At 35.5% G+C, this 23,349-nt stretch overlaps 1 protein-coding gene across 1 annotated transcript in view; it reads left to right on the top strand.

The window, feature by feature from the left end:
- The first annotated feature begins 15,977 nt into the window (after positions 1 to 15,977).
- MUC19 (mucin 19, oligomeric) overlaps positions 15,978 to 23,349 on the top strand; it is a 56,534-nt gene continuing 49,162 nt past the window's right edge. The window contains exons 1-2 of the mRNA XM_046662970.1: positions 15,978 to 16,067; positions 23,190 to 23,317. Coding sequence (XP_046518926.1) covers positions 15,978 to 16,067; positions 23,190 to 23,317 — 218 coding nt within the window. The remainder of the gene's footprint in view (positions 16,068 to 23,189; positions 23,318 to 23,349) is intronic.

The following is a 23,349-nucleotide window of genomic DNA, read 5'->3' as shown; positions in this document are numbered from 1 at the left end:
TTTCTTTCTTTCTTTCTTTCTTTCTTTCTTTCTTTCTTTCTTTCTTTTTCTTTCTTTCTCTCTCTCTCTCTTTCTCTCTCTCTCTTTCTTTCTTTCTTTCTTTCCTCTCTTCTTTCCTTCTTTCCTTTCTTTCTTGAAATATAATTGACATATAACCTTACGTTAGTTTCAGGTATACAGGATTTGATATTTATATATGTTGCAAAATGATCACCAAAATAAGTGAAGTTAACGTCCATCCCCATACGTAGTTAAAAAATTTCTTTTTTCTTGTCATGAGAACTTTTAAGATCTGTTCTCTTAGCACTTTCAAATATGCAATGCAGTATTATTAACTATAGTCACCATGTTGTGCATTACATGCCCATGACATTTCTTTTGTAACAGGGAGTTTGTACCTTTTGACCCCCTTCACCCACCTCCCATCTCCTGCCTGTGGCAACTACCAATCTATTCTCTGTATCTGTGAGCTTGGTTTTTTCTTTTTCTAGATTTCACATATAAGTAAGATCATAAGATATTTGTCTTTCACTGTTTGACTTATTTTGCTTAACATAATGCCCTCATATTCCACCCATGTTGTTGCAAATGGCAAGAGTTTAACATTAAAATCATGCAGTTTTAGCATTACAATTAAGACTATACATGTCAAATAATTCTGAAATTTTAAGCTTAGGTTGTTGTGTGTTGAGACACACTGGGAAGTAGAGAAGAGTAGCAGGTTTACTGCAGGTGATTATTTAATTTCTGATGTGTTTATTTAAGCTTCTCATAAAACAAACAGATGGAAATATTCAGTAGGCCATTGTGAATGCGGATCCCAGACTCAGAAGAGATTGTGAGACTGAGGTAGATTTGTAGTTGTTGAGAGGTCGTTTGTGTTTGTTTGTTAAACGCTGCTATAGCAAAGTACCAAACATCAGGTGGCTGAAACAACAGAGATCTATTTTCTCACAGTTCTAGAAGCTAGAAGTCTAAGATGGAGGTGTTGGCAGGTTGGTTCCTTCTGAGGCTGTGGGTGAAGTCGCTGCTCCAGGCCTGTCTCCTTGGCTTTAGATGGCCATCTTCTCCTAGTGTCTTCACACTGTCTTCCCTCTATATGTCCCTGTGTTCAAATTTCCTCTTCTTATAAGAACGCCAGCCATATTGGATTATAGTCCACCTTAATGCCCTCATTTTAATTTAATTACCTCTTTAAAGACCCTATCTCCAAATATGGTTACATTTTGAGGGACTGGGGGTTAGAACTTGAACATATGAATTTTTGAGGGGATGCTTCAGTCTATAATACCATTATTTTAAAACAGGGGAGAATACAAGATTGATATTGAACCTGGAGTGAGTTCGCTCACCCGTTACGCAGCAAGCCAATCTCTGATACCAGGGCCAGTGGAAGAAAGTAGGAATTTTATTATTGAACAGCACTGAGCAAGGCGGAAGGGCAGCTAATGCTGAAATGATAGAAGGGGACAGGCTGAGAAGGAGATAGTTCAAAGCAGGAGATGATCAGTGGAGTCAAAAGTGGCAGAACAGTCAATGGCCCTCTTTCTTTCTTTCTTTTTTTTTAAAGATTGGCACCTGGGCTGACATCTGTTGCCAATCTTCTTCTTCTTTTCTTTTTTCTTCTCCTTCTTCTCCCCAAAACCCCCCATTACATACTTGTATATTCTAGCTGTAGGTCCTTCTGGTTGTGCTATGTGGGATGCTGCCTCAGCATGGCCTGATGAGCAGCGCCATGTCTGTGCCCAGGATCTGAACCAGAGAAACCCTGGGCCTCCGAAGCGGAGCATGCGAAATCAACCACTTGGCCATGGGGGTCGCCCCTGGCAATCTTTCAGGACTGAGTAAAGCAAAAAAATGTGGTGATAAAGCCAGATGTGGTGGACATTTAGAGAACAGAGTTTATAGAGTGGAAAACTGACTGAAGTGGGTAGAGGAGAATGTGTAACTAAGAAATTGCAATAAGAATAGAAAGACAGCAATGCATGTTAAGAAGTAGAAGTAGAAAGCTGGGAAGAAGGAACTGACATAACTGTGGGGGTCATTGTGCAGGACAAATAATTGAGTGATCTTTAAAAATATGGCTTTATATTGAACACAAGAAACCATTCAATGATATCAATGCAGAGAGACGACACAGACGTGAAGCTATCGACAGCAATATAACTTACTACAGACTTCCTTATCAAGGCCAGTGTTCAAAGTTCTCTTAAAATTTTATTCAGGGAAGTTGACACTCTAGCTGTAAGTATCAATGCTGCTATAATATCCTGCTTAGAACCCTGGCAACAGTTCTTGTTTACTTTCTTATAAAATCACTATCTCAAAGTCCATTTTAACATTATCAGTTTCTTCTGCTTACCAAATACTATGCCAAAAAAATTTTGAGAAGTTAAATTGGAGGTGGTAATTTAGCACAGAAAATTATTTGTCTATAGCTAATGTTAAATATTATTTATGTTTAAATAATTATATCAATTTAGGTAATATTTACTCAAAAATTTAATTGTATTTAAATTTCTCCTGGTATGAAATTTCCCATGTAACAAAAATGTTTTAATTTTCAGCACTCACCTTTCCAATATAATTTCAGATCATAATATGGATGAAAGTCGGAAACTTCTTGTTCTGCAATCCAAATAAATACTGTTTAACATTTTCAGTATTTCCTTCTGGTACAAACATTATTAAAAAAACAGACTATCTTGTTCATACTGATGCTATTGTTCTTTCAACTGTTGACATTTCCTCTGACGGTGTATCGTGAAGTGTACAGACATTTAAACCACATCCTTTTAAATCAAGAAGGAACATTTGACTATTGTTCTTTTTGACGGATTTGCTTTTAAGCTATGTACAGTAGCTATACAGTATGTGTTTTAGTATTATTAGATGGTTTTATCCAATTGGTATAATATTACAAAAGAGTTAAAGTGCCTAATTGCCTCGTAAAAACAAGCCACCGAACGAGAAGTTCCGGAACGAAAATGAGTCTGCTTCCTAGAATAATTATTTTCTTTTTAAGAACCCTTTTAACATTTGCTAAGTTGATAGTTTTAATTCCTTTTAAAATACTTTTTCTTTGTGACCATTTTTCACTGCTAGGCAACTCTGAGCTGATGGAAATAAAACAAAACTGTTAACATTGCTAGTACAGCATTTTCCCCTTGTGATAATTGAGGATAAATCTGAACTAGAAGTTTCAAATGGTGGGAACCTTTTCTTAACCATCAATATTTTCCCAGTTTTAGTAGAGTGTGTCTAATTCAATGCATGCTATGGTATATTGAATTAAATATCTTAATATAAATAACTTCAGTACTAAACTTAGTTATGATTATTATTGTCATTATTGTCTAATGTAATCTTCTTTATTTTTGAGCCCTACAAAATTATTCATTAAATCATTCATTCAATATTTATTGAGCACCTATCATGTGACAGCTCTTTTCTATGCACTGAGACTCAGCAGTGAACAAAACACATAAAGATCCCTGCCCTAATTGAAGCTAATTCTAGTACTAAAGATAGGCAATAATTAAACGTATTAAACAGATTAAACAAAAATGTATACATTAGATGATGGTGAAAGCTATGGAGAAAAATAAAGCAGAAAAGAGAATAGGGGAAAGGAGTGCTGTGGGGTGAGATTTGTAATCTAAAGTAAAGTATTCAGAGAAGGTCTGCATGTGAAGGCAATATTGAACAGAGACGTAAGTAAGGTGAGAGAGTGATATCTGGGGGAAGAATTAGCAATTGTATGAAAGCATAAAACGACTTAGAGGAAATTTAAAAGGCCTTTTAGTTTATTTTGACATTAAAACATTAATTTTAATTAATATTAATTTTAATAGTGTGAAATATTAATTGTGCCAAAGAATTATGTTATTTAACAATGTTTTTGGACATCCGTTTAAAACATATGCAAATTATCCATATTTTAAATCTCTTACATATGATGAGGTTTTAACTCATTAAGGCTAAGGTTTAATTACAATCCTAAAAAAAAGCTATTTTGGAGGAAAAATAATTATAGCATGTAGAAGTAGATAATAGTTATTTGCAAAATATGTCATTGAAATTCAAGCTTTTAACGAGGTGAGGGAGCACATTCTGTGGATATCTGAGGAGAGAGTATTCCAGGGAGAGGAAACAGCAAATGTGAAGTCTCTGAGGCGAGAATGTGCCTGGTGAGCCCCAGTGGCAGCAGGGAGACCTCCAAGGCTGGAGCAGGGACAGTAAGAACAGGCAGGTAGGAGGCGAGATCAGAGTAGGGGCTGATGGAATAGAGCACTGTGGGCCATGTTCAAGATATTGATTTTATTTTGCATGAAATGGGGTGTCATGCAGGGTTTTGAGTAGAAGAATGCATGATAGGAGTCGATTTGCACAGGACCACTCTGACTGATGTTCTGATATCAGACTGCAGTGGATAAGTGTCATAAGCAGGGAGACTTACTGGAAGTCCACTTGGGTAATCTAGGTGAGAGGTGATGGTGGCCTGAGCGAGGGAACCAGGGTGGTGGTAGAGGAGGTGATGAGAAGAGGTTTCACTCTAGAGTTATTTTAAAGTGAGAACCAACAGAATTTTTGGATGGAATGGGTGTGTGGAGAGAGCTTGGTGAGAGAAAAAGATGAGTCAAGGATGGCTACAAATTTTGGGGTGGGGTAATCCAGACAGATTTGGCATTAACTGAGGTGGAAAAGACACTGGGGGAAGCACAGTTGTGGAAGCAATGGATCTGGAGTTTCATTTGGACACATTAAGTCTGAGCTGCCTGTTAGACATTCAAGTGAAGATGTTGAATACAAGCCTGAAGGAGCAGGGAATGAAATAGGAAAAACTGGGAATAGCACAGTTAAAGTGTACTAAGAAGGAAGAATTGATCAACTGTGTATTAAATGTTGTTGAGAGATCAATAAAATGAGGACTGAAAATTAAGCATTGGATTCACAAAAGAAGATCACCAGTGTCCTTGACAAGAGCACATTTATTTTTGCAGTGATGGAGTGAAAACTGGACGGAGTGAAAACTTGATGGGAGGAAACAGAAGTCAGGAACTGGAGTCAGTGAGCACAAGCAACATTTTTTGAAATTTAACCATTAAAGGGAGCAGAGAAATGGGAAGAGAGCTGGAAGGGAAGTGAGCTCAGTGGTTTTTTTTTTTTAAAAAAATAACAGATTTATTGAGGTATAATTTAGATATTATAAAGTTGTTTTGTTATATTCTTTCATTTTTTTTTAGTAAGGACAAATAATAGCATGTGTTTATACTCTTGGAAATAATCCAAAAAAGGAGGGAAGCCTTGATGATATGGATAGAAATGAACAAATTACTGGCATACTCTTCTTGGATAGAACCCAATACACAAATGGGAGAGTCAACCTTAGATGGTGGCTAAGAGAGATTATCTTTATTAATAAGAAACTAGGCAGACTACAGGGTACAAATACCAGTAGATGGGTATATGTGGGGATGGGAGCTTGTGGAATTTCTCTTTTGATAGCTTTTATTTTCATGGTAAAATTGGAAGTAAGCTGATTAACTAAGAAGAAGAATGAGAAGGAGGTGTTGGATATTGGAGAAGAGAGAAAATATGAAGTAGAAGAGTGTGAAAGCAAATGGACTAGGAAATATAATTGCCTGACCATCCTAAGGGCCAACTCAGAGTAATGAATTTAAGATAGGCAAGTTAGCATGACCATGTATTTTTACCCTGGCGTGTTCACCTGCATGGTTTAGGTAGGGAAAATGAAAAGAGTTTAATTTAAGCCATGGTTGGGGTTTTGCCAAGCCAGTATAGAGAGGTTCAAGGGAACTGGGGGTTCATACAAGGGAATAATGATAATGCTTAAACATAAATTTAATCTAAGTAAGAAGCTTATTGAATTGTTGAAGGGAGTGAGAGTGAATGAATTGAAGTAGGATCAATGGATTGTAGGTTCCAGTGAGAGCCAGTAGATTGTTGGAATCACATTAGTAGAATAAGTGAACTGGAAATAGAAAAGTTGGTGTTAAGACATTAGAATGACTGGAATTGCATTTGACTTTATTCATAATGCATTTTCCCCCTGGAATCCTTCCCTGGTTCTGCATGTCCAAGTTCTATCTACGTTTCTTGGTCCAGCCCTTACACGACTCTCTCCATGAAGTTTTCTCTGATTCTCCCAAGCTAAATCCCTCCTTCCCTGGAGCTTCCATAGCATTTCACCTGAACCCTGCTCATGGAAATTTTCTATCTCACGTGTATTCTTAGTTCCCCCAAAAGTGTTTAAGTAAGTTTGTATTTCATTCTGGTCTCCTACATATCTAAGCTCACTGTTGACACATAGCAAGATAATCACGCCATAATGATAATCTGAAAAATGGACTTTCCAAGACCAAATCTCCTTCACAATGAAGACACATGAAAAAGAAAAGAACTTCTAAATGATAGTATTGATGTGTCATATATCTCAAAGGGCAATGTTCTCTCTTAACTATACTTTGTGTGTGTGTGTTGGAGGAAAATCGTCAATGTGTAGTCTTCATTTGTGAATTTATGAAACAATCAGAGCAAGGTTTTGGAAAAATTATGAGGTCAGTGAAGTCAGTCTTTAGCCTCTACAACTTTGGTTTGTTACCTCCTTCTCTGTTCTCGGAGCGGGTCCTCTCCTCCGGCACTCCTGTGTCCACTGTTTGCCAGCTCTTGGAATCCCTGCCCCACAGGGAAAACTTGGATACTTGCACTGATGTTGGATTATTGAAAAATGCATGGCCTTCAGCAAATGTGTTTCCTTAAATAGGAAAATGCATTTTAAATATTTACACCTGTTGAATTCTGTCCCCTTTCAAAATGATTTAAGGAATCAGCAAGTAGACTAAGGAGGTTTGGGGAGGCAGGGAGCATGTGAATAGAAGCATTCAATGCGTATTGGTGAGGTGCTCTGAAAAGGCAGGGATTGTTTACTTCCTTGAGGATTAGTCAAGAAATGAGTGGATAAAGGAAAAGGAAAGGTATGTTTGTCCACATCATTTTTCCCTTTCCTGGGATTCTTCTACTTTTCTGGAGAGAATAAACTGAGGACCACTTTCCCTTTGGCTGCTGAAGTCTTTTTAGTAGTGACTGGGCACAGATGAGAAGCAGGTGGCATCATCCAAGCTATGGAGCTGGTCCTTGAATTTTTCAGGTCTGCTTGACTATCGGGGATTCCTCTAATTGTGGATCCTTTCACCCCTGCTCAGCACAGACTAGGACTTCTCTTTTGAGATCCTAACTTGAACTTCCTCCCTCCACCCCAGCATATCTGCATATATAATTCATGGATGGTATTTTCCATTTAATTTTATTTTTTGTCCTAAAATGTTCTTTTTCTGATGCTCTAATTTTCATATGTCTTCTGCTTATTCATATGTCTGATTATAAAGTTCATGGTAAAATTTTGTATCATTGAAGTATTATGAATCCTTGTGAGTAATAATGCTATTGCTGTAACCATGGTGAATCTCTATGTTTTAGGTTGTCTATACCTATACCTATGAGATAGTTGTATATTTCTCTAAGGAAATGCCTATTAATATATTGATAAGTAAAGAGTTCTTTGTTTCAAAGTAGGTTAATGTTTGAAATACATTCTATTCTTAAGGAAGAGACAATTACAATATTTAATCACAGTATTTGAGTTTCTTGAGGTATTAAGACTTTTGCAATGATTCCTAGGGTACAGATAAATGCATATCATCAGCACATTTGGTTTTTAATCCCGGGGCTTTTGTTTGCTGCCTTTTCTGTTTGCACAGGGTGGCAAGGTGGCATTATCTGGGTTTGGCGTGAGCTGGACTTGGTCCGAGATAGAAGATGTCACAGAAATAAGACACTAAACTGACTTGAAAGGGATTTCATCTTCGGCATGCTATGATATTTATCTTTGCTCTGTCATCACTAAGTTTACCACACCTTGCCCATGATGAGAGACAGCAGTATGAGTGGATATAAAAACTCCAGTTAGAGGGTCCCTTGTGGGTCTGATTCTCCAAGATGACTGGTCTCTGTTTCTAGGTCCCAAATCACCAGCATGAAGTTGATGTTTTTGTATTGGGTTGTGGCACTTTGTGTCTTCTGCAAAGGTAAGGGACTAATGTAAATAATCCTTTCGTATTTGATATACATGTATATATTTGCTTAAATGTTTAGTGTTCTCTACTTCAAATATTTTTCTCCCTGGGAAATCTTTCCTACACCTCAGAGTAAGATAAGTAAGAAAACTGGGTTTTCATGCTCGTTGGTATTATTTCAGCTTTAACAATCCTGTCTTAAGGATGTACACACATATAGATCTGTACTTAGAAATATTAGTGAGCAGATTACTCAGGATGCGTATAGTGTTATTGTTTGCTACTGATTTTCATCCCAGTTTCCTTTGATGACTCTATCTTGAACTGGAGTCCACGTTTGGACTAAAGACCCACACTGATAACTGCAGTTTTCACAGATCATGAAAGCGTCACCAATTGAAAGAGTAGTTCACTACCAAAAGAAAATTTTGCAGGGAAAATATTTCTGAAGCTAATAACTTTCCTAGACATTTCAGAAAGTCAGTAATTAATTTCTGAAATTAATTGAAAGGTAAGACATCACTGATTAATTTTGCTAATTAAAAGTTGAGCAAAATGAAAAAATCTGTAGAAACAAATGTATTTCTTGCCCTTTAGTTCTGTTTCTGAAAAGGGCAGAAAAACAGTAACATCTAAACATAAGGGGAAAGGTCTGCAAAAGGGAGGAGATTGGTTCTACATCTAAGCTTAAATCTATTTTCTAAATTTAGAGTAGGATACATTTTACTTTTCTAAAAGGAGCCAGAATATAGAGGATTACAGCGATTTGTTGTGTTTAAGGGAAAATATTTCTATCCTTAACCCAACTACCTGAGAAATTGTCTGATGGACCATTAGAAAATCATAAGTTCAAGTAATGGTGACTTTCATAATCTTATATAGCACTTTGCTACATTCTTTGCAAAAATATAAATATTCTTTGCTTCTACTTTTCACAAATGTATTTGTTATTTCTTAAGTAATGGAGCACAAAATACCTTATTTTTAAAGCATTTATTAAATTACATATAGCAACAAAATGTGTTTTAAGAGTATTTTCTAAAGTATAATAAATTCATTAGAGAGTTGGTGAATGTTTCTAAAGTAAATATCCAGATGTCCATAATAGTTCTGGGAAAGGATTATGCGTATTTCAACAGAATTTCTATAGATTGGTGATTTATTGACATAATTCAGAGATTTTGTGTATTTATTTGTAAGGCTATAGTGGGAAATAAGGAATATACCTGCAAAATTGCTCTTTGTAGAAATTCCAGGTGGCTTAGTTGAAATGAATTTTTATTGCTCTTAGTCAATGAGGTTCATGTTCCCAACTCAGACTCCCTTCATTTTTAGTAAGTCACAGAGTGATGAAGGCTCGAGGACTGGCAGTTGGGGAAGGCAGGTATTTAGCAGGCATTCATAAAGCGAATCAGAAGAAAAATTTGTATTGTTTAACCAATGATAACTATTGAGAAAGAAAGAAAAATAAAAAGCAGTTCCCTGGCTAAGTGAGAAAAACTTCAGTGATACGCGATGTAGATCTGGCATGAAATAGATATGCAGAATCAATTTGTATTTTTTCCCAGGTTATCCTATCTTCTTAGCAGAGTAAAATCTATTCAGTTGACTGTCTTTTCTTTTTTGTCTAATTCACTGCTAATGAATGCATTAAACCAGAAAATGTTTAGTGAAAGTAAAATCAGGTGAAATTTATACTTCAGATTGACAAATATAAAAGGTTTTGACAGTGTGATAAATATATAAAGTATTGGCTAATATTAATTTGTGAGTTTAATTTCTTTGGCCATATATATTTCCAAGAATGAGTTGACACTGAAAACTTTGATTTTAAGTATTTTGATAGGTAAATGTATTATTTAGAATGATATAGGTGTTTTATTAAATAAGAAATTTCCAAAATAATAAATTAATGTTGAAATATCACAATTATTAAATCTAAAAGGTAGCTTGCTTATATTGAATTAAAGAGAAAAAAAGGAAAAAAAGATTGTTCTCATTGTCTTAAAAATGTGCTATAAAGAAGTATAACATGACCTGTTATTAGTTTTTTTTCATTTTGTATAGATGGGGAAGCCTTTTACAGACAAAAATCAGGACAGTATCATTCAGAAATTCATCTTTACTTTGAAATATCAAGGGTTAGTCTGAGCCTCCTTTTGGAACAGAAAATATTTTTCCAGGTTTATTGAGATAAAATTGACACATAACATAGTGTAAGTTTAAGATACACAATGTGATGATTTGATACACGTATATATTGCAAAATGATTGCCATAATATGGTTAGTCAACACCTCCATTGTCTCACATAATTACCATTTTTTTTGGTGTTTGGTGAGAACATCTAAGATCTACTCTCTTAGCAACTTTCAAGTACATAATACAATGCTATTAACTATAATCACAATGCTGTATATTAGATCCCAGGATCTTATTCATCTTATAACAGATATAGAAGTTTGTACACTTTAATTAACATCTCCCCATTTCCCTCATCCCCCATCCCCTGGCAACTACCATTTTACTCTCTGTTTTTATGATTTCAATATTTTTAGATTCCACATTTAAGGAGATCATGCAGTATTTATCTTTATCTGTCTGACTTATTTCACTTAGCATAGTGCCCTCATAGTCCTTCCAAGTTGTCCCAAATGACAGGATTTCCTTTTTTATAGCTGAATAATATTCCATTGTATATGTATATATGTATATATATGTGTGTGTGTGTGTATATATATACATGTATTCTATTTTATGTATACACACACACACACACACATACACACCACACTTTAGCCATTCATCTGATGATAGACACTGAGATTGTTTCCATGTCTTGGCTATTGTGAATAATGCTGCAATGAACATGGGAGTGCAGATAGCTCTTTGAGATAGTAATTTCATTTCCTTTGGATATATACCCAGAAGTGGAATTGCTGTGTCATATGCTAGTTGTATTTTTTAAATTTTTTGAGGAACCGCCATATTGTTTTATATAATAGCGGTACCAATGTACATTCCCACCAACATGGAATATAGAAAATTGATGTGTTTGGGGAACACTTGATTTGGGAATGAACTACCATGACTCCTCACTCATTTATCCCACATGATTGTAAACTCCTCAGGGATAGATTTTGATCTATGCTGTTTGTTCTGTATTCACAATGCCAAGAACAGTGGCTGCAATGGGATAGGCACTTAGTACCTATTTGGTTTGAATTAATAAAATAATTTGAGACCACGGATATATGATTTTTTTCTGCATACAAGAGTTTTCTATGTGAAAGTAACCAAATCGAGGGAAACGAGTGAAACTTTCTGAAATGAACCGGATATATCTTCTTACTCAAAAAGATAAGAGACTTCTGAACATAGTTCAATCTTCTTCTTGAAGATGTCAAAACGCATGCCCTTGGGATCTCCTGCTGTGTCCAAGACAGTTGGGCCCCAATCTAGAGATGGTTTCTGCTTTTGGTTTGCTTTTCAGTCTCCTCACTTCTGTTAAAGCTCTAAGCTCTGTATCCTGATAGGATCATTGTGTCTGCTTTTTACACCCTGCTCCAAGCATTACTTACTGCTCTCAGTCTACTGGGATGAGAATACCATTGATCCAAGCTCCCTAGCCTTGTATCTGTGGCCAGAGTGTGCTCTCTGAGTGAGGTCCTGAGGGATTTTTTCTGATGCATAAAGTTCATGCATGGGTTCTGCGACATTTCTATTTGTTGCAAGACGATTTGGAACTGACTCTCGACTGCAACCTACATTTTGGATAATTAGAATTTTCTAAGTATTTAACGTATATGGAGAATGTTATTGTACAATTTTCTTTGGAAACATTTATATTAAATGTCTCCAAACTATAACTGTAAACCATTTCTTCCTACCCTTTGGCTAAATATGTGTGTGTGCGTGTACTTGTATGTGTAACTACACACAGTTTGGTTTTGATAACAATTTATCAGAACACAAGGGAAACCCTTTATCTTTTAACTGGTTCTATTTGTTTATTTAACTTAATTTACACCTAAATCTCTGAGATAAGTTTGCTGACCATTAAGTCCTGGATTCTACAAGATAGCTCCAATTTCTAAAAGTTTATCTTAGTATCAGACCATATGCTTTGACTTTTTATTTGAATAATGTAGTCATTTTGGCTTTAGGAAATTTGTGAAGATTGTGGAACATGAAGAAGCATTAAAAAACAAATAAACAAACTTGCAATCCATTAAGCCCTCAAGTAAAAATATTACTCAAAATGTTTTTTTTGAGGTTTTTTGACTATGTAACCTTCATGCAAATTTACGCAAAATTCTATTGCCATTGTTAAGTATGTTATTTCACATAATTATTGAGAAAATTCTTTTGGAGACCAATGCTTTTATGTATTTGATACAAATATTTTTATATCTCTAAATCTAACTAAAATGTGTGCCTATGTAAATTACGCCATTTGTTATAAAGTACTTGCTCTTATTTTGAATTTGTGACTCAGTTATACTTATGATAGCTTGACGAGCTTGCAAATTTACATGCTATTTATTTAAATATGAAGAAAATTTACCTTGATTCACAATAGTAACATTTAAATGATTTGTAAGTTGTGTGTACATGAATTTTGGTATCCAGTCGTAAAATAGAAATTGTTCAAATTTTATTCAAATTAAGTTTTTAGTTCATCCAGTATTTTGTCACACAAAAAATTTTTTAACTAAAACTCCTGTATTTCACCAACAGAGTAATAATGATTCTTTGAAGCATCTTTTCAGTCGTCCAAGAATTGTTGGTTTTTGCTGTGTTCTAATTCATGTATCTAGACTATATGTAAAACGGTGGAGGACTAGAGGAGTCTTTCTCCTTTATGGGGGTGTTCTGGGGGGGTATAAATATACCATAGGCAATGGATAATTATGATATTCATGTCTGAGTATTGAATTTAGTGAGCATATCTCTGCGGGAACACTTCCCAAGGACAAGAAATGGCTGTAGTCAATATTCACTTTCCATTGGCAAATCTGTCAGATAAGCTACTAACGACAGCAATTCTCCCTTTTGTCTTCAGATGCTGAAATAGTTGAAAGCAGATCAGGTAAATTACTTTCTTTTCTTATATTGTTTATACCAGAAACTATGGAGTGGTGGTGCTTTTCTTTGCATACAGGGCATATCTCCCCTGGAAAAATCATTAAAACATTTAAAATAAAATATTCCTTATTAGTACAAAAAAACATACTCTAGTGTGTTTTTGTATAATCTGGGCCAGACATGTTAATATTTAGTCGGTATTTATAAAGGTGGTGGCATTTGAAATGGAAAATGGCTCCAGTTACTTGCTTTGCTAAAGTTTCTAAACCTGGAAGAGAAATGTGAACGTAGATTTAAGGTTTTACTTTCCTATATTTTTATTGACAGAACATGTTTTTATTTCATATTCTAGGATTAATTCTCTAGTGATCTATTTTCACTCCCAATAGTTTTACTGCAGATTCCTTTGGGCAATTGAGTATCACTGAATATTACCCATTATTTTGTTTCCCTATCCACCAAAATGAAAAGCCACAGCAAATCAAGACTACTTTTATGGAATTTTTCTTAAATCTAACCATAGACCTTTTGCTAATATCAATATAGATTCAATTTGATTTTAGTCTAGTGTATAAAGTAATAAAATAGTCCAAGATTACCTTTATATGTTTTTCTTATAGGGCATTTTAGATCTCTGTATCTTTCTACAACCTAAATACAATAAAATGTAACTGGAAAATGTTTCCTTTGAGGGAAAACAAATCGAGAATAAGCAGCAGGTCAGCTGTCTGATGAAGACAGCAAAATCACCTCATCCTAACTACAAACAGGACTCATTAGGTTCTGTCACAAAAGAGCAAGAGCTTCTCTACTTTCAAGAGGACAACATCTGGTTGTTAATTAGAGTAAACTGGAGCATATGAGTCTTTCGCGTTCTTCCAAAAGTCCTCATTCAAGAAATTAGAGAGAGGCGAGGGAACTCAGAACTGATAGAACTTGGGATTCTATATTTCTTTGAAAATCCTCTGAAATTATGAGCAAGTGAGTTTATTCCTATGTCTCTCAGGAACCTTCCAGCTCTGAGAATTATTTAGGAGGGACTTGAGCGTTTCTAAGGATAGAGCTGCACTGGATGAATAAAAATGCCAAGAAAGGAAGCCTCAGCAAACCACTCACTCAGTCAACACAAAACCGGAGAAACTCCAGAACAATGCTGTCCCCCACATCTTCATTCCTTAATGAGACAAAGAGCCATATATTTGACAAAAGGATCCATAGGTCACTGGAAGACTTAATGTTTTTTTTAACATTCTTTGGTTTTATTGATTTCAGACAATATAACTTTTAAAATTCCCCCTTCCGTACAGCTCACCCATATTTACCTCTCTGATCAAATAAATTTTCTCCACAGGATGAGAGCAGAGGAACAGAATTATGTCTATCTCTCTTTTCTATTCCATTCTGTGGTCTGAAGTATAAGCAAATCCTTCCAAATATTTGTGCAAAGTGTATGGAAAATATGTATGACCTTACCCTGGAATGGATCAATATATTTTACCAATATTTGAGCTATGAAGTAAACATATTTTATTTATCTTTAAGTGCTGTATATGCCATCTGTCTTTAAGCAAGGTAAAGGCAATATACAGCTTGCTTAAGAAAAAAGGGTTTCTTGGCAGATTTTTAGCATGTGATCTTAGGCAAGTTGGTCAATCTCTTTTAAATATCAGTTTCCTCACCTACAAATGAGGAATAATGATAGTACCTTCCTCATAGGAGAGTTGTGATGAAATAAAGCCATAAGGCATGTAAAGGTACTGTTACACATCTAAGATGTGATATGTACAAAACACATACTGGCCGTTACTACCAGCGGCCCCAATGGCAATATATTTCTGAGCAAGTTTTATATAATAAAACAAAAGGGATGAAATAATTAATACAAACAAATAGGGCCCACTGGCTAAGATACCAGGCTATTCATTTCAACAAGAAGATGAATAAATTCAGAGGAGAGATTGCTCTAACAGAATGAAGGATCTGATATATCTGTGGGTTGAACTCAGGAGAGGCATGATGAATAGAGTGAATACTTATCATGAATTAAATAAGTGAAACAAAATGATTCTGCATGAGTTTGATGTGACAAGTTTGGTGAGGAAAATGAAATATATTAAAAGATACTGTCTTTCTTAATTGAATACTTACTATGTGCCAGACACTGTGCTAGGTGCTTCCATCTTATTTAATTCTATCATTTAATTAATAACCATATTATGCAGCAGATATTGTTTTATCCTCATTTATTATATAGTGTCCATCTAATACATAAGGAAACTTTGTTTCAGATTAAATAACTTCTCCAAGGAAAGGCGAAGTTCACAGCGAGGGGCAAAAATACAAATACAGGTCTACGTAGCATATGTATAAATAAAAGGAACAAAATTTTTTGGTTTCTTGTTTGTTTTTTTGTTTGTTTTCTTTTTTGTTTTGTGTTTTTTCTTCCACCTTGACAAAAAAAAAAATTGTGACAACCTGGAAGGCCATGTTCCAATGCAGAATTTTCAGATCATTGGAATTCAGTGCAAGAATGAGGGGGGCCACAACTTGCCAATGTCCCTGTCCTCGTGCTCTTTCTATTCTTGGCTTTGTTCCACACTGAGAAGGATATTGTAGCCTTCATGTCTCAGTTCCATTTATTTCTCCTGCAAATAGCTATCCCCTAGCAATCCCCCAGCCCTAGAGGTTTTCATCCCTGAATGTGGTCTAACCTTGGGAAGCTGATCTTAGAAAAGATGTCCATGCAGGCCCTCGTAGTGAGTTTGGGGCTGCAGGGCCCAATTGGAGAGGGAAGATGGCGCAGGCTCTGGATTGGCATGTCCCCTTAACCCTCTGCCTATATGCTTTACCCTCTGAGAAGGGCCACGACCTGAGGAAGGCCAGGGTGAGACTTGTGTGGCTCAGAATAGGAACCCTTCTTGTTTGAGTCTAAGACAGGTACTGTCAAAGGCCATTCTGATTGCAAGTCTGGGAGCACAGATGAGTTTGACTTAAAAGCCCATATTTATCCCACTATTGAATACTGCCTTATTTCTTTCTGCTTTGCTACCAAAATAAGATATTTAAATATTAAGATGCAGTTCTAAAATTACATGACAGTGAAGAAAGACAACGACAGAAACCATAAAAGAGGAAAGGAGGAAGAGTGTGTATTTAAGTAGGGGAAGTAGAGGGAAAGAGGAGACAAGGAGGAAAAATATTGTCTATGGAGAAGTTGTATAAGTAATAGTGGATTGAGGGTTACTTAATAACAAAATAATATAAATTGGCTGTACCTGATTTAAGCACTTTTATTCCTCATAAATTAAACACATAAGTAACAATTATAATTTCATAATGTTTTAAATTTGGAGATTTCTCTCTTAAACTACATAATAGACTAACTTCTATGTTGATTATTCTTAAAATCACATTACTATTTTATTTCTGTATACTGTTCACTTTGGGAAAACAAATATATTTTCTAGAAACATGGAAAGTGGCTAAGAAGTCCAAATATAGTTGCTGAAGAAATATAATTAAAAGCAAAATACTGCCACCCAGAAAACCTCTCCAAAAAAGTAGAAGAGAAAGAAAACAGTTTTATTATTGAATAAGCTTTAGACCACAATGTGGTGCACATCACAGACAATCTGCAGAAGAGATTGCAAAGATAGAAAGAAAGCTCACCCGTCTACATTGCCAGGTAGATACAACTCATTACATACATGTTCTCAAAATAAACAATAACTCATTCTCACGTAAGAGCACTTGAGAGAACCAGTTGTCACACATAGTTTGTCCTAAATTTTCTTGGTGGTTTGGGTGGCTACCTGTGTTTGCTAATTGTCCTTATAAGAAAAAATAAATTTCTTGTATCTTTAGAATCATAAAGGAGACAGGTTTATGTTTGGAGCCAAATACTAGCTGAAATTAGGTTCCTGGGAGATAGGGAGGCTGTATTCCTTGAGGACAACATTTCAAAGAGATGGTCACCAGTCCCTTGAGGAGACATTCCTGGGTTGCTTATGTAGAGGAGGAAGAACTGTTCCTTTACCCTCTAAGTACTTCTGGCTGGTCTAAGAATTAAATTCACATGAGACAGAATAACAGGAGAAAATAAAACAAAGTTTAATAACATGTATACATGGGAGAAACCCAGGAAAACTGAGTAACCTGTCTAAAATGGCTGATGCCACCACCTTAAGTACCATCTTCAGCTAAAGACATAGGAGGATGTTGGGGTAGTGGTTTGGGACTTCAAAGGGGAGGAAGGCAATTTACATGGAGATGGAAAAGTAAATGTTTGATAAACAAATGCTGACCATGCCTTGCAAAGACAATGAGTGATGGAGAGGACTTTGATTACAAAGCCCTTGTTAGGTTCCTCTCTGTCTATCACACCTACCTAGTTCATATTATGCTATAGTTATCTATGGTGATAGCTTCTTCCTAGAATAGGCCTTCTACCTTAAATTCTTTTAGGCAGTTGAAGGAAGGTCATAGATTCTTCCTGAGTTTTTGTTCTTAAGGTAATCAAGCCAAAGAGACACATTTTGGGATGGCAAACTCCCATCCCTCACAGTCTTGCCTTTGAAACTTTAAGAAGTTGCACAGTCCAGAAGCTGAGTTGGTAGATTGTTCCATCTCACTTAACATATCTCTTAGTTCTGATAATAGATCAGTCCAGTTAAATTCATTTCAGAAGTCAGTGATGCAGGTGGGCTCCTGAAGTTAAGCCTATATTGTGTAAGCAAGCAATCAGGTATTTAATAAGAAGCATTTCTATGGAAATAAAAAGGTAAACAAGATTAATGGTTGGAGCAAATTATAAACCAGTTTCTGAGTCCAGGGGAAAGCCAGTAAAGAATATTTCTAGAGGCCAGCCCCATGGCTGAGTGGTTAAGTTCATGTGCTCTGCTTCAGTGGCCCAGGACTCACTGGTTTTGATCCTGGGCCCAGACCTACACACTGCTCATAAAGCCATGTTGTGGCAGCATCCCACATAGAAGAACTAGAATGATTTGTAACTAGGATATACAACTATGTACTGGGGCTTTGGGGAGAAAAAAGAAAAAGAGGAAGATTGGCAACAGATGTTAGCTCAGGGCCAATCTTCAAAAAAACCCCAAAGCTGTCTGTAAATGACAAAAGACTTAAAAATGGCAATTAACAAAAGAATTTGGTTACTATTGTGACATATAATATTTTAACATAATAACTAGAATTATGACTGATAACAAGGACAGATCAGAATTTTAGGGATGTTATATAATTTTTAAAACAATTGTATCAATAACATTTACCTACATACTATCATAGGTTTCTATGAAACAATGCTTATCCATTTAATGGTTATCCATTTAAACAAAGTGACAACAGAAGGTGTTAAAGGCAAGCATAAGAGAGTTAAGCAGTTAAAAAAAAAAAAAAACCCTTAGTTCTCTTAATAAAGAAAGCTCAGTCTTTTTGAACATAGGAAATTATTTTGGCAAATAGTAGAATTTCTGTCTTTTACATAGATTTACTCAAAAATAAAGAAAAACTGTTTGTAATTTCTTTATCAAGAACAGACTAAAAGTTTAATAAAATTACCCTTTTAAGAGACAAACCCAAATTCCAATTTTACACCAGCTTACTTTTGATATTAAAACTCATTCACTTAATTAAATTCATTTCAATCTTACCCAACTTGACCATGCACAAAACACTTTTTTCAGAGTTCCTCTTCTACAAACCTCCTATACTTCTCTTTCTCTTTTTCTTTTTACTGAAAACATACATATTACTTTCCTTGAGTACAAACATGTTTTCCTTATTAGTTTTTAGTAGCTTTAATCACATATATCAATTAGAATTTTTAACCCTTACAGATATTAATTCTTAGTGAAAACTAATAAGTAAGCAACTATAAATTGTCTTTTACAGCAGCATTTTGTGGCTTTGCAAATTTATAAATACTTTTTATAATTTCTAGAAACATGCTACTTCATAGTAAAATACGACATGTTTATTAATAGACCCAAACAGTTTTTAGTTTCTCTGTAATAAGACAAAAGTAGGTAAACATAGACATATTTAGCAATTAATATTTTAGCATTTTATCTTATTTGTAAATGACCTAGATATTCAATGAATTTTTCATCATTTAATTTAGTCTAGCAAAACTTCAAAGTTTCAAGTTACCAACAGTTATTTTAAATACAGGTGCCATAAAGTACCACTATTGTTAAAAGTTTATCTATAAACACTTGTCTCACTTACCTTTAAATTTTTTGCTCCTAACAATTATATTTAGATTACCCACAAAAAGTTCATGAGACCTTGGACAAAATTAAATATCATTTTAAGTTATTATTTTTGCTGATAAATTTTGTAACAGAGATAACGTGAGCTTATTTGAATAATAAAGGCTGCATGTCTACATCATATCCAATATTGATAACCCAAAGGACATACCTACTTTAATCAAACCAATAAGCTTAAATAAGCTTTCATTTACTAAAGATTAATTTATATCATGTTAGTTTGAAAAACATTTCAGTTTCTATCACTAATTTATATAGGAGCTTACTCTAAGCCAACTAAATGGAGCTCTTTTGGAAATTATACCATCTGGAGTAGAAACATATCATGTATCTATAATATACATATATAGACAAACACATAAACACACAGGTAGACACAGACAGAGACATTATAGCTTCTGTTAAATTTTTACTATAAATCAAGTGCAATGAAAAATGCACTAGTTTATAAAATAGGTAGATCCAAATTCTGTTTGGGCAGCTGGAAAGTTTACGTTTAACTGCTTAAATGCCTAAGACTACTTTTTCCTTTGTTGAGAAACATTTGAATTTCAAAGAATGGCTCTTAGGTTCTAGAGAAGATGGGAACAGAAAATCTGCATCACAAACGCACGGAGAAAGCATTCAAGTTTTCTCCAAGATGGAGTTTCTGGGGTATATTTGCCTTATCAGTTTCTAAGGTCACAATACCTATGACCATTTTGAGAGAAATAGGGGAGACTCTGGGATTGGTGAAAGTACAAGTGAACTTTGAACTGCTTTCTAGAACCATACCGCTGGCCCTGCAGAGATTTCTAAGACAAAGATGGCTGTTTCCAGTTTCCCAAAGAATTGGGTTACAGTCTGAATGATAAAAGAGATTGATCCATGCTTCCAGCTACATTTTTTAAATTGCTTCTTTACATCAGGGAGATTTTTAACTTACGAGGTGAATCAAAAGATTTTTATGTTCTAAAACTTCAAGACAATGTATTGCACCTTTAAAAATTCTGCACAAAGTGTTAACAAAGGCCATATTTCCACGTGCCAAATTCAGCTCTAGGCCAATTTACTCAGTGTGGGGGTGGGGTGGGATGTGGAGCTTTCATTAGCATTTATAAGAACTTGAGAGGAAGCTGGGACCCCAAATTTGATTAAGTTCTTAAGGCTAGTTATTACTTCTTTGTCTTTCATTTTTAATGTGGTATTTTCATAGGTACCAACAAAACAATTATGAAGAGAGCTCTCTAAAAAGTTGTTTGAATTTAGAAGTTTTTCTAATTTAAATGATTGGCCATTGATGAGTAGGATCTTAATAGAGACTCAAACCAATAAGCTTTTTATGGCTTAACCATGGATGCAAGAGGCATCCCCAAAAAACAGTGCAAAAGAAGCAGCCCTCACAAAATCCAGAAAGTTCACTCCCAAAAATAGTCTAAGAAGGCAAAGGCCTTTGTTGCACAGGCAGTAAGGATGGTATAGTGCCAGCATTAACAACGAACAAAGGTTGAGATGACAAAGGCCCATTACAAAAGCAAGTGGGACCTCTTATAACCAACTCCCCTGAGAGCTGTTACAGCAGGACAAAAAGAATGCATCTCAGAACCCTTGTCTATTTGACTGGCTGCCAAGATGCACACCAGTATGTGCATCCTTCAAATGGTGGAGACCAGAAAGGTCATAAAGCCAAGCTCTTAAGACATAGAACAAAAAAAAAAAGGAAAAAAACCTCATCTTATATGCACATTAACAGTTTTAGCTAATCCTTGGGTCTTTTGGAGCTAAACTAATGCCTAGGAGGGAAGTGCCTTGGGGTTGGGGATTGTGTGTGTTTTACAGAGTACTTCGTTGGATGGAAATTTTCTTGAAGTTGGTGGGGGACTTGTGTCATCTACCCCATTACATGACCAACTTATCCTATCATGGGAGTCTTCTTGAGGTGGTGAGCAGCTTAATGGCGCTTAACTGTTTGACCAATGCCCACCAATATTATGGCCTCTTTAGCTTCCAAGATGCCCCCTAGCAACAGCTTTTACCTCATGCCATATTAATCCACAACAAAGTTTACTGAAGCCTGGCCCAGACAACAGGCTTATTGGGATGCCTGCATCTTGCGGTTTTTCCTTTTTATAACAAATGATACAAAAGACAAAGAGAAGGAAAAATAGGGACCATCTCTGGGAGGAGAAGGATCAATAAACCAATGAGTACTTAAACCAAATTTCCCAAAATTGCTGAGTCCAAGAAGCTTTGTCAATATTTTCTCCTGCTAATCTAAATTTAGAAAAGGAAACAAACCCAAAAAACCCTCACCACTCTGCTTCCACTGAACGCTGCAGGCAAAGATCTGGGAGACTGATGGGGTAAGAACTCTTACCCTCTCCCAGCTCCTGTCAGAGGTCCAGGATCTCTCAGCTGCAGGACCAAGCATCGTCCTGCCAGTGAAGTTTTATCCCATCCTGGTCACTAAACTGTAGGAGAGGAAGAACTATTCCTCTATCCTCTAGGTCCTTCTGGCTGGCCTGAGAATTAAATTGACATGAGACAGAATAACAGGAGAAAATAAAACAAAGTTTAATAACATATATACATGGGAGAAACCCGAGAAAACTGTGTAACTCACTAAAATGGCTGAAGCCACCACCTTAAATACTATCTTCAGCTAAAGATAAAGGAGGATATTGGGTAGGTGGTTTGGGACTTCAAAGAGGAGGAAGGCAATTTACATGGAGATGGGAAAGTAAATGTTTGATAAACAAATGTTTACCATGCCTTGCAAAGACAGCGAGAGATGCAGAGGACTTTGATTAAAGAGCCCTTGTTAGTATCACCTAGTTTATATTCTACTATACTTACGGTATTAGATCGTTCCTGGAGCAGGCGTTCTATCTTAAATTCTTTTAGGCAGTTGAGGGAAGGTCAAAGTTTCTTCCCGAGTCTTTTGTTCTTAAAAATAATCAAGCAAAAGAGACACACTTTAGGATGTCAATTCTGATCCTCCACACTTATATGGCCTTTAAAAAGATTATAAACATCTCAAATAGGTAGAGAAAGAACTCAGAAATTTTCTAAAGTAAATCATCTAAAAAAAGAGAAGGGGAGTCTCTTTTCCCTTATTTTCAACAGGGAGAATTGTCTCAGTCTTCAAATTTTACTTCCAAATTATGCATTTCATTTTCTTGTCTATTTGGTGCTCAAAAGGCATGTCTTTCACAACTTTACAGGAATATCATAGTTATTAAGATGTTATTTATTGTAAATTATTTTAATTTTATCATAGAGATTTAAAAAAATATAAATGGTATGACAGAAAGCACACTATGCTTCATGTGATACACGGTATATTGTCTTAGCAATAGGTCTTTGTCGGTCAGTGCATTTATTAAGTAAATGTTACTTGAGTGTCCTCTAGGGTTCAGGCACTGTTCTAGACACCTGGATTACCTTAGTGAGTTAAACAGGCAAAAAATCTTGAGTTTATGGAGCTTAAAAATCTAGAAGGAGACAGCCAATAAAGAATAAACACTATAAGTAGTAAACATGGTATATTACAAGGTGATAAAACCTATGGAATAAATTAGAGTAATAGGATTGATGTTTGAGAGTGTTAGAATGGGGGTGGGGTTGCAATTTTAAATTGTGAGTATGCCTCGTTGATATGACATTTAACCTAGGTCTTGAAGGAGGTGAATGCTACAATTAATTTATGAGTAAATATTTTCATCTTTTTTTCTTTGCAGAAATACAGAAAAGAGAATCAGGTATGTCATCTTAATTTTTATCAGCTGTTGCTAAGCCAAGGACAGCGTGGATTCATCATGGCAGAATATTTTGATGAGGGAAGTGTGGACACTGGAACTTTGGCTTAGTAAAGGAGAAGGAAGCAGACAGGGAAGTGTC

This window comes from Equus quagga, chromosome 1, assembly GCF_021613505.1.
Source record: "Equus quagga isolate Etosha38 chromosome 1, UCLA_HA_Equagga_1.0, whole genome shotgun sequence".
Lineage (NCBI taxonomy): Eukaryota > Metazoa > Chordata > Mammalia > Perissodactyla > Equidae > Equus > Equus quagga.
This window is presented reverse-complemented; position numbering and strand designations above follow the sequence as displayed.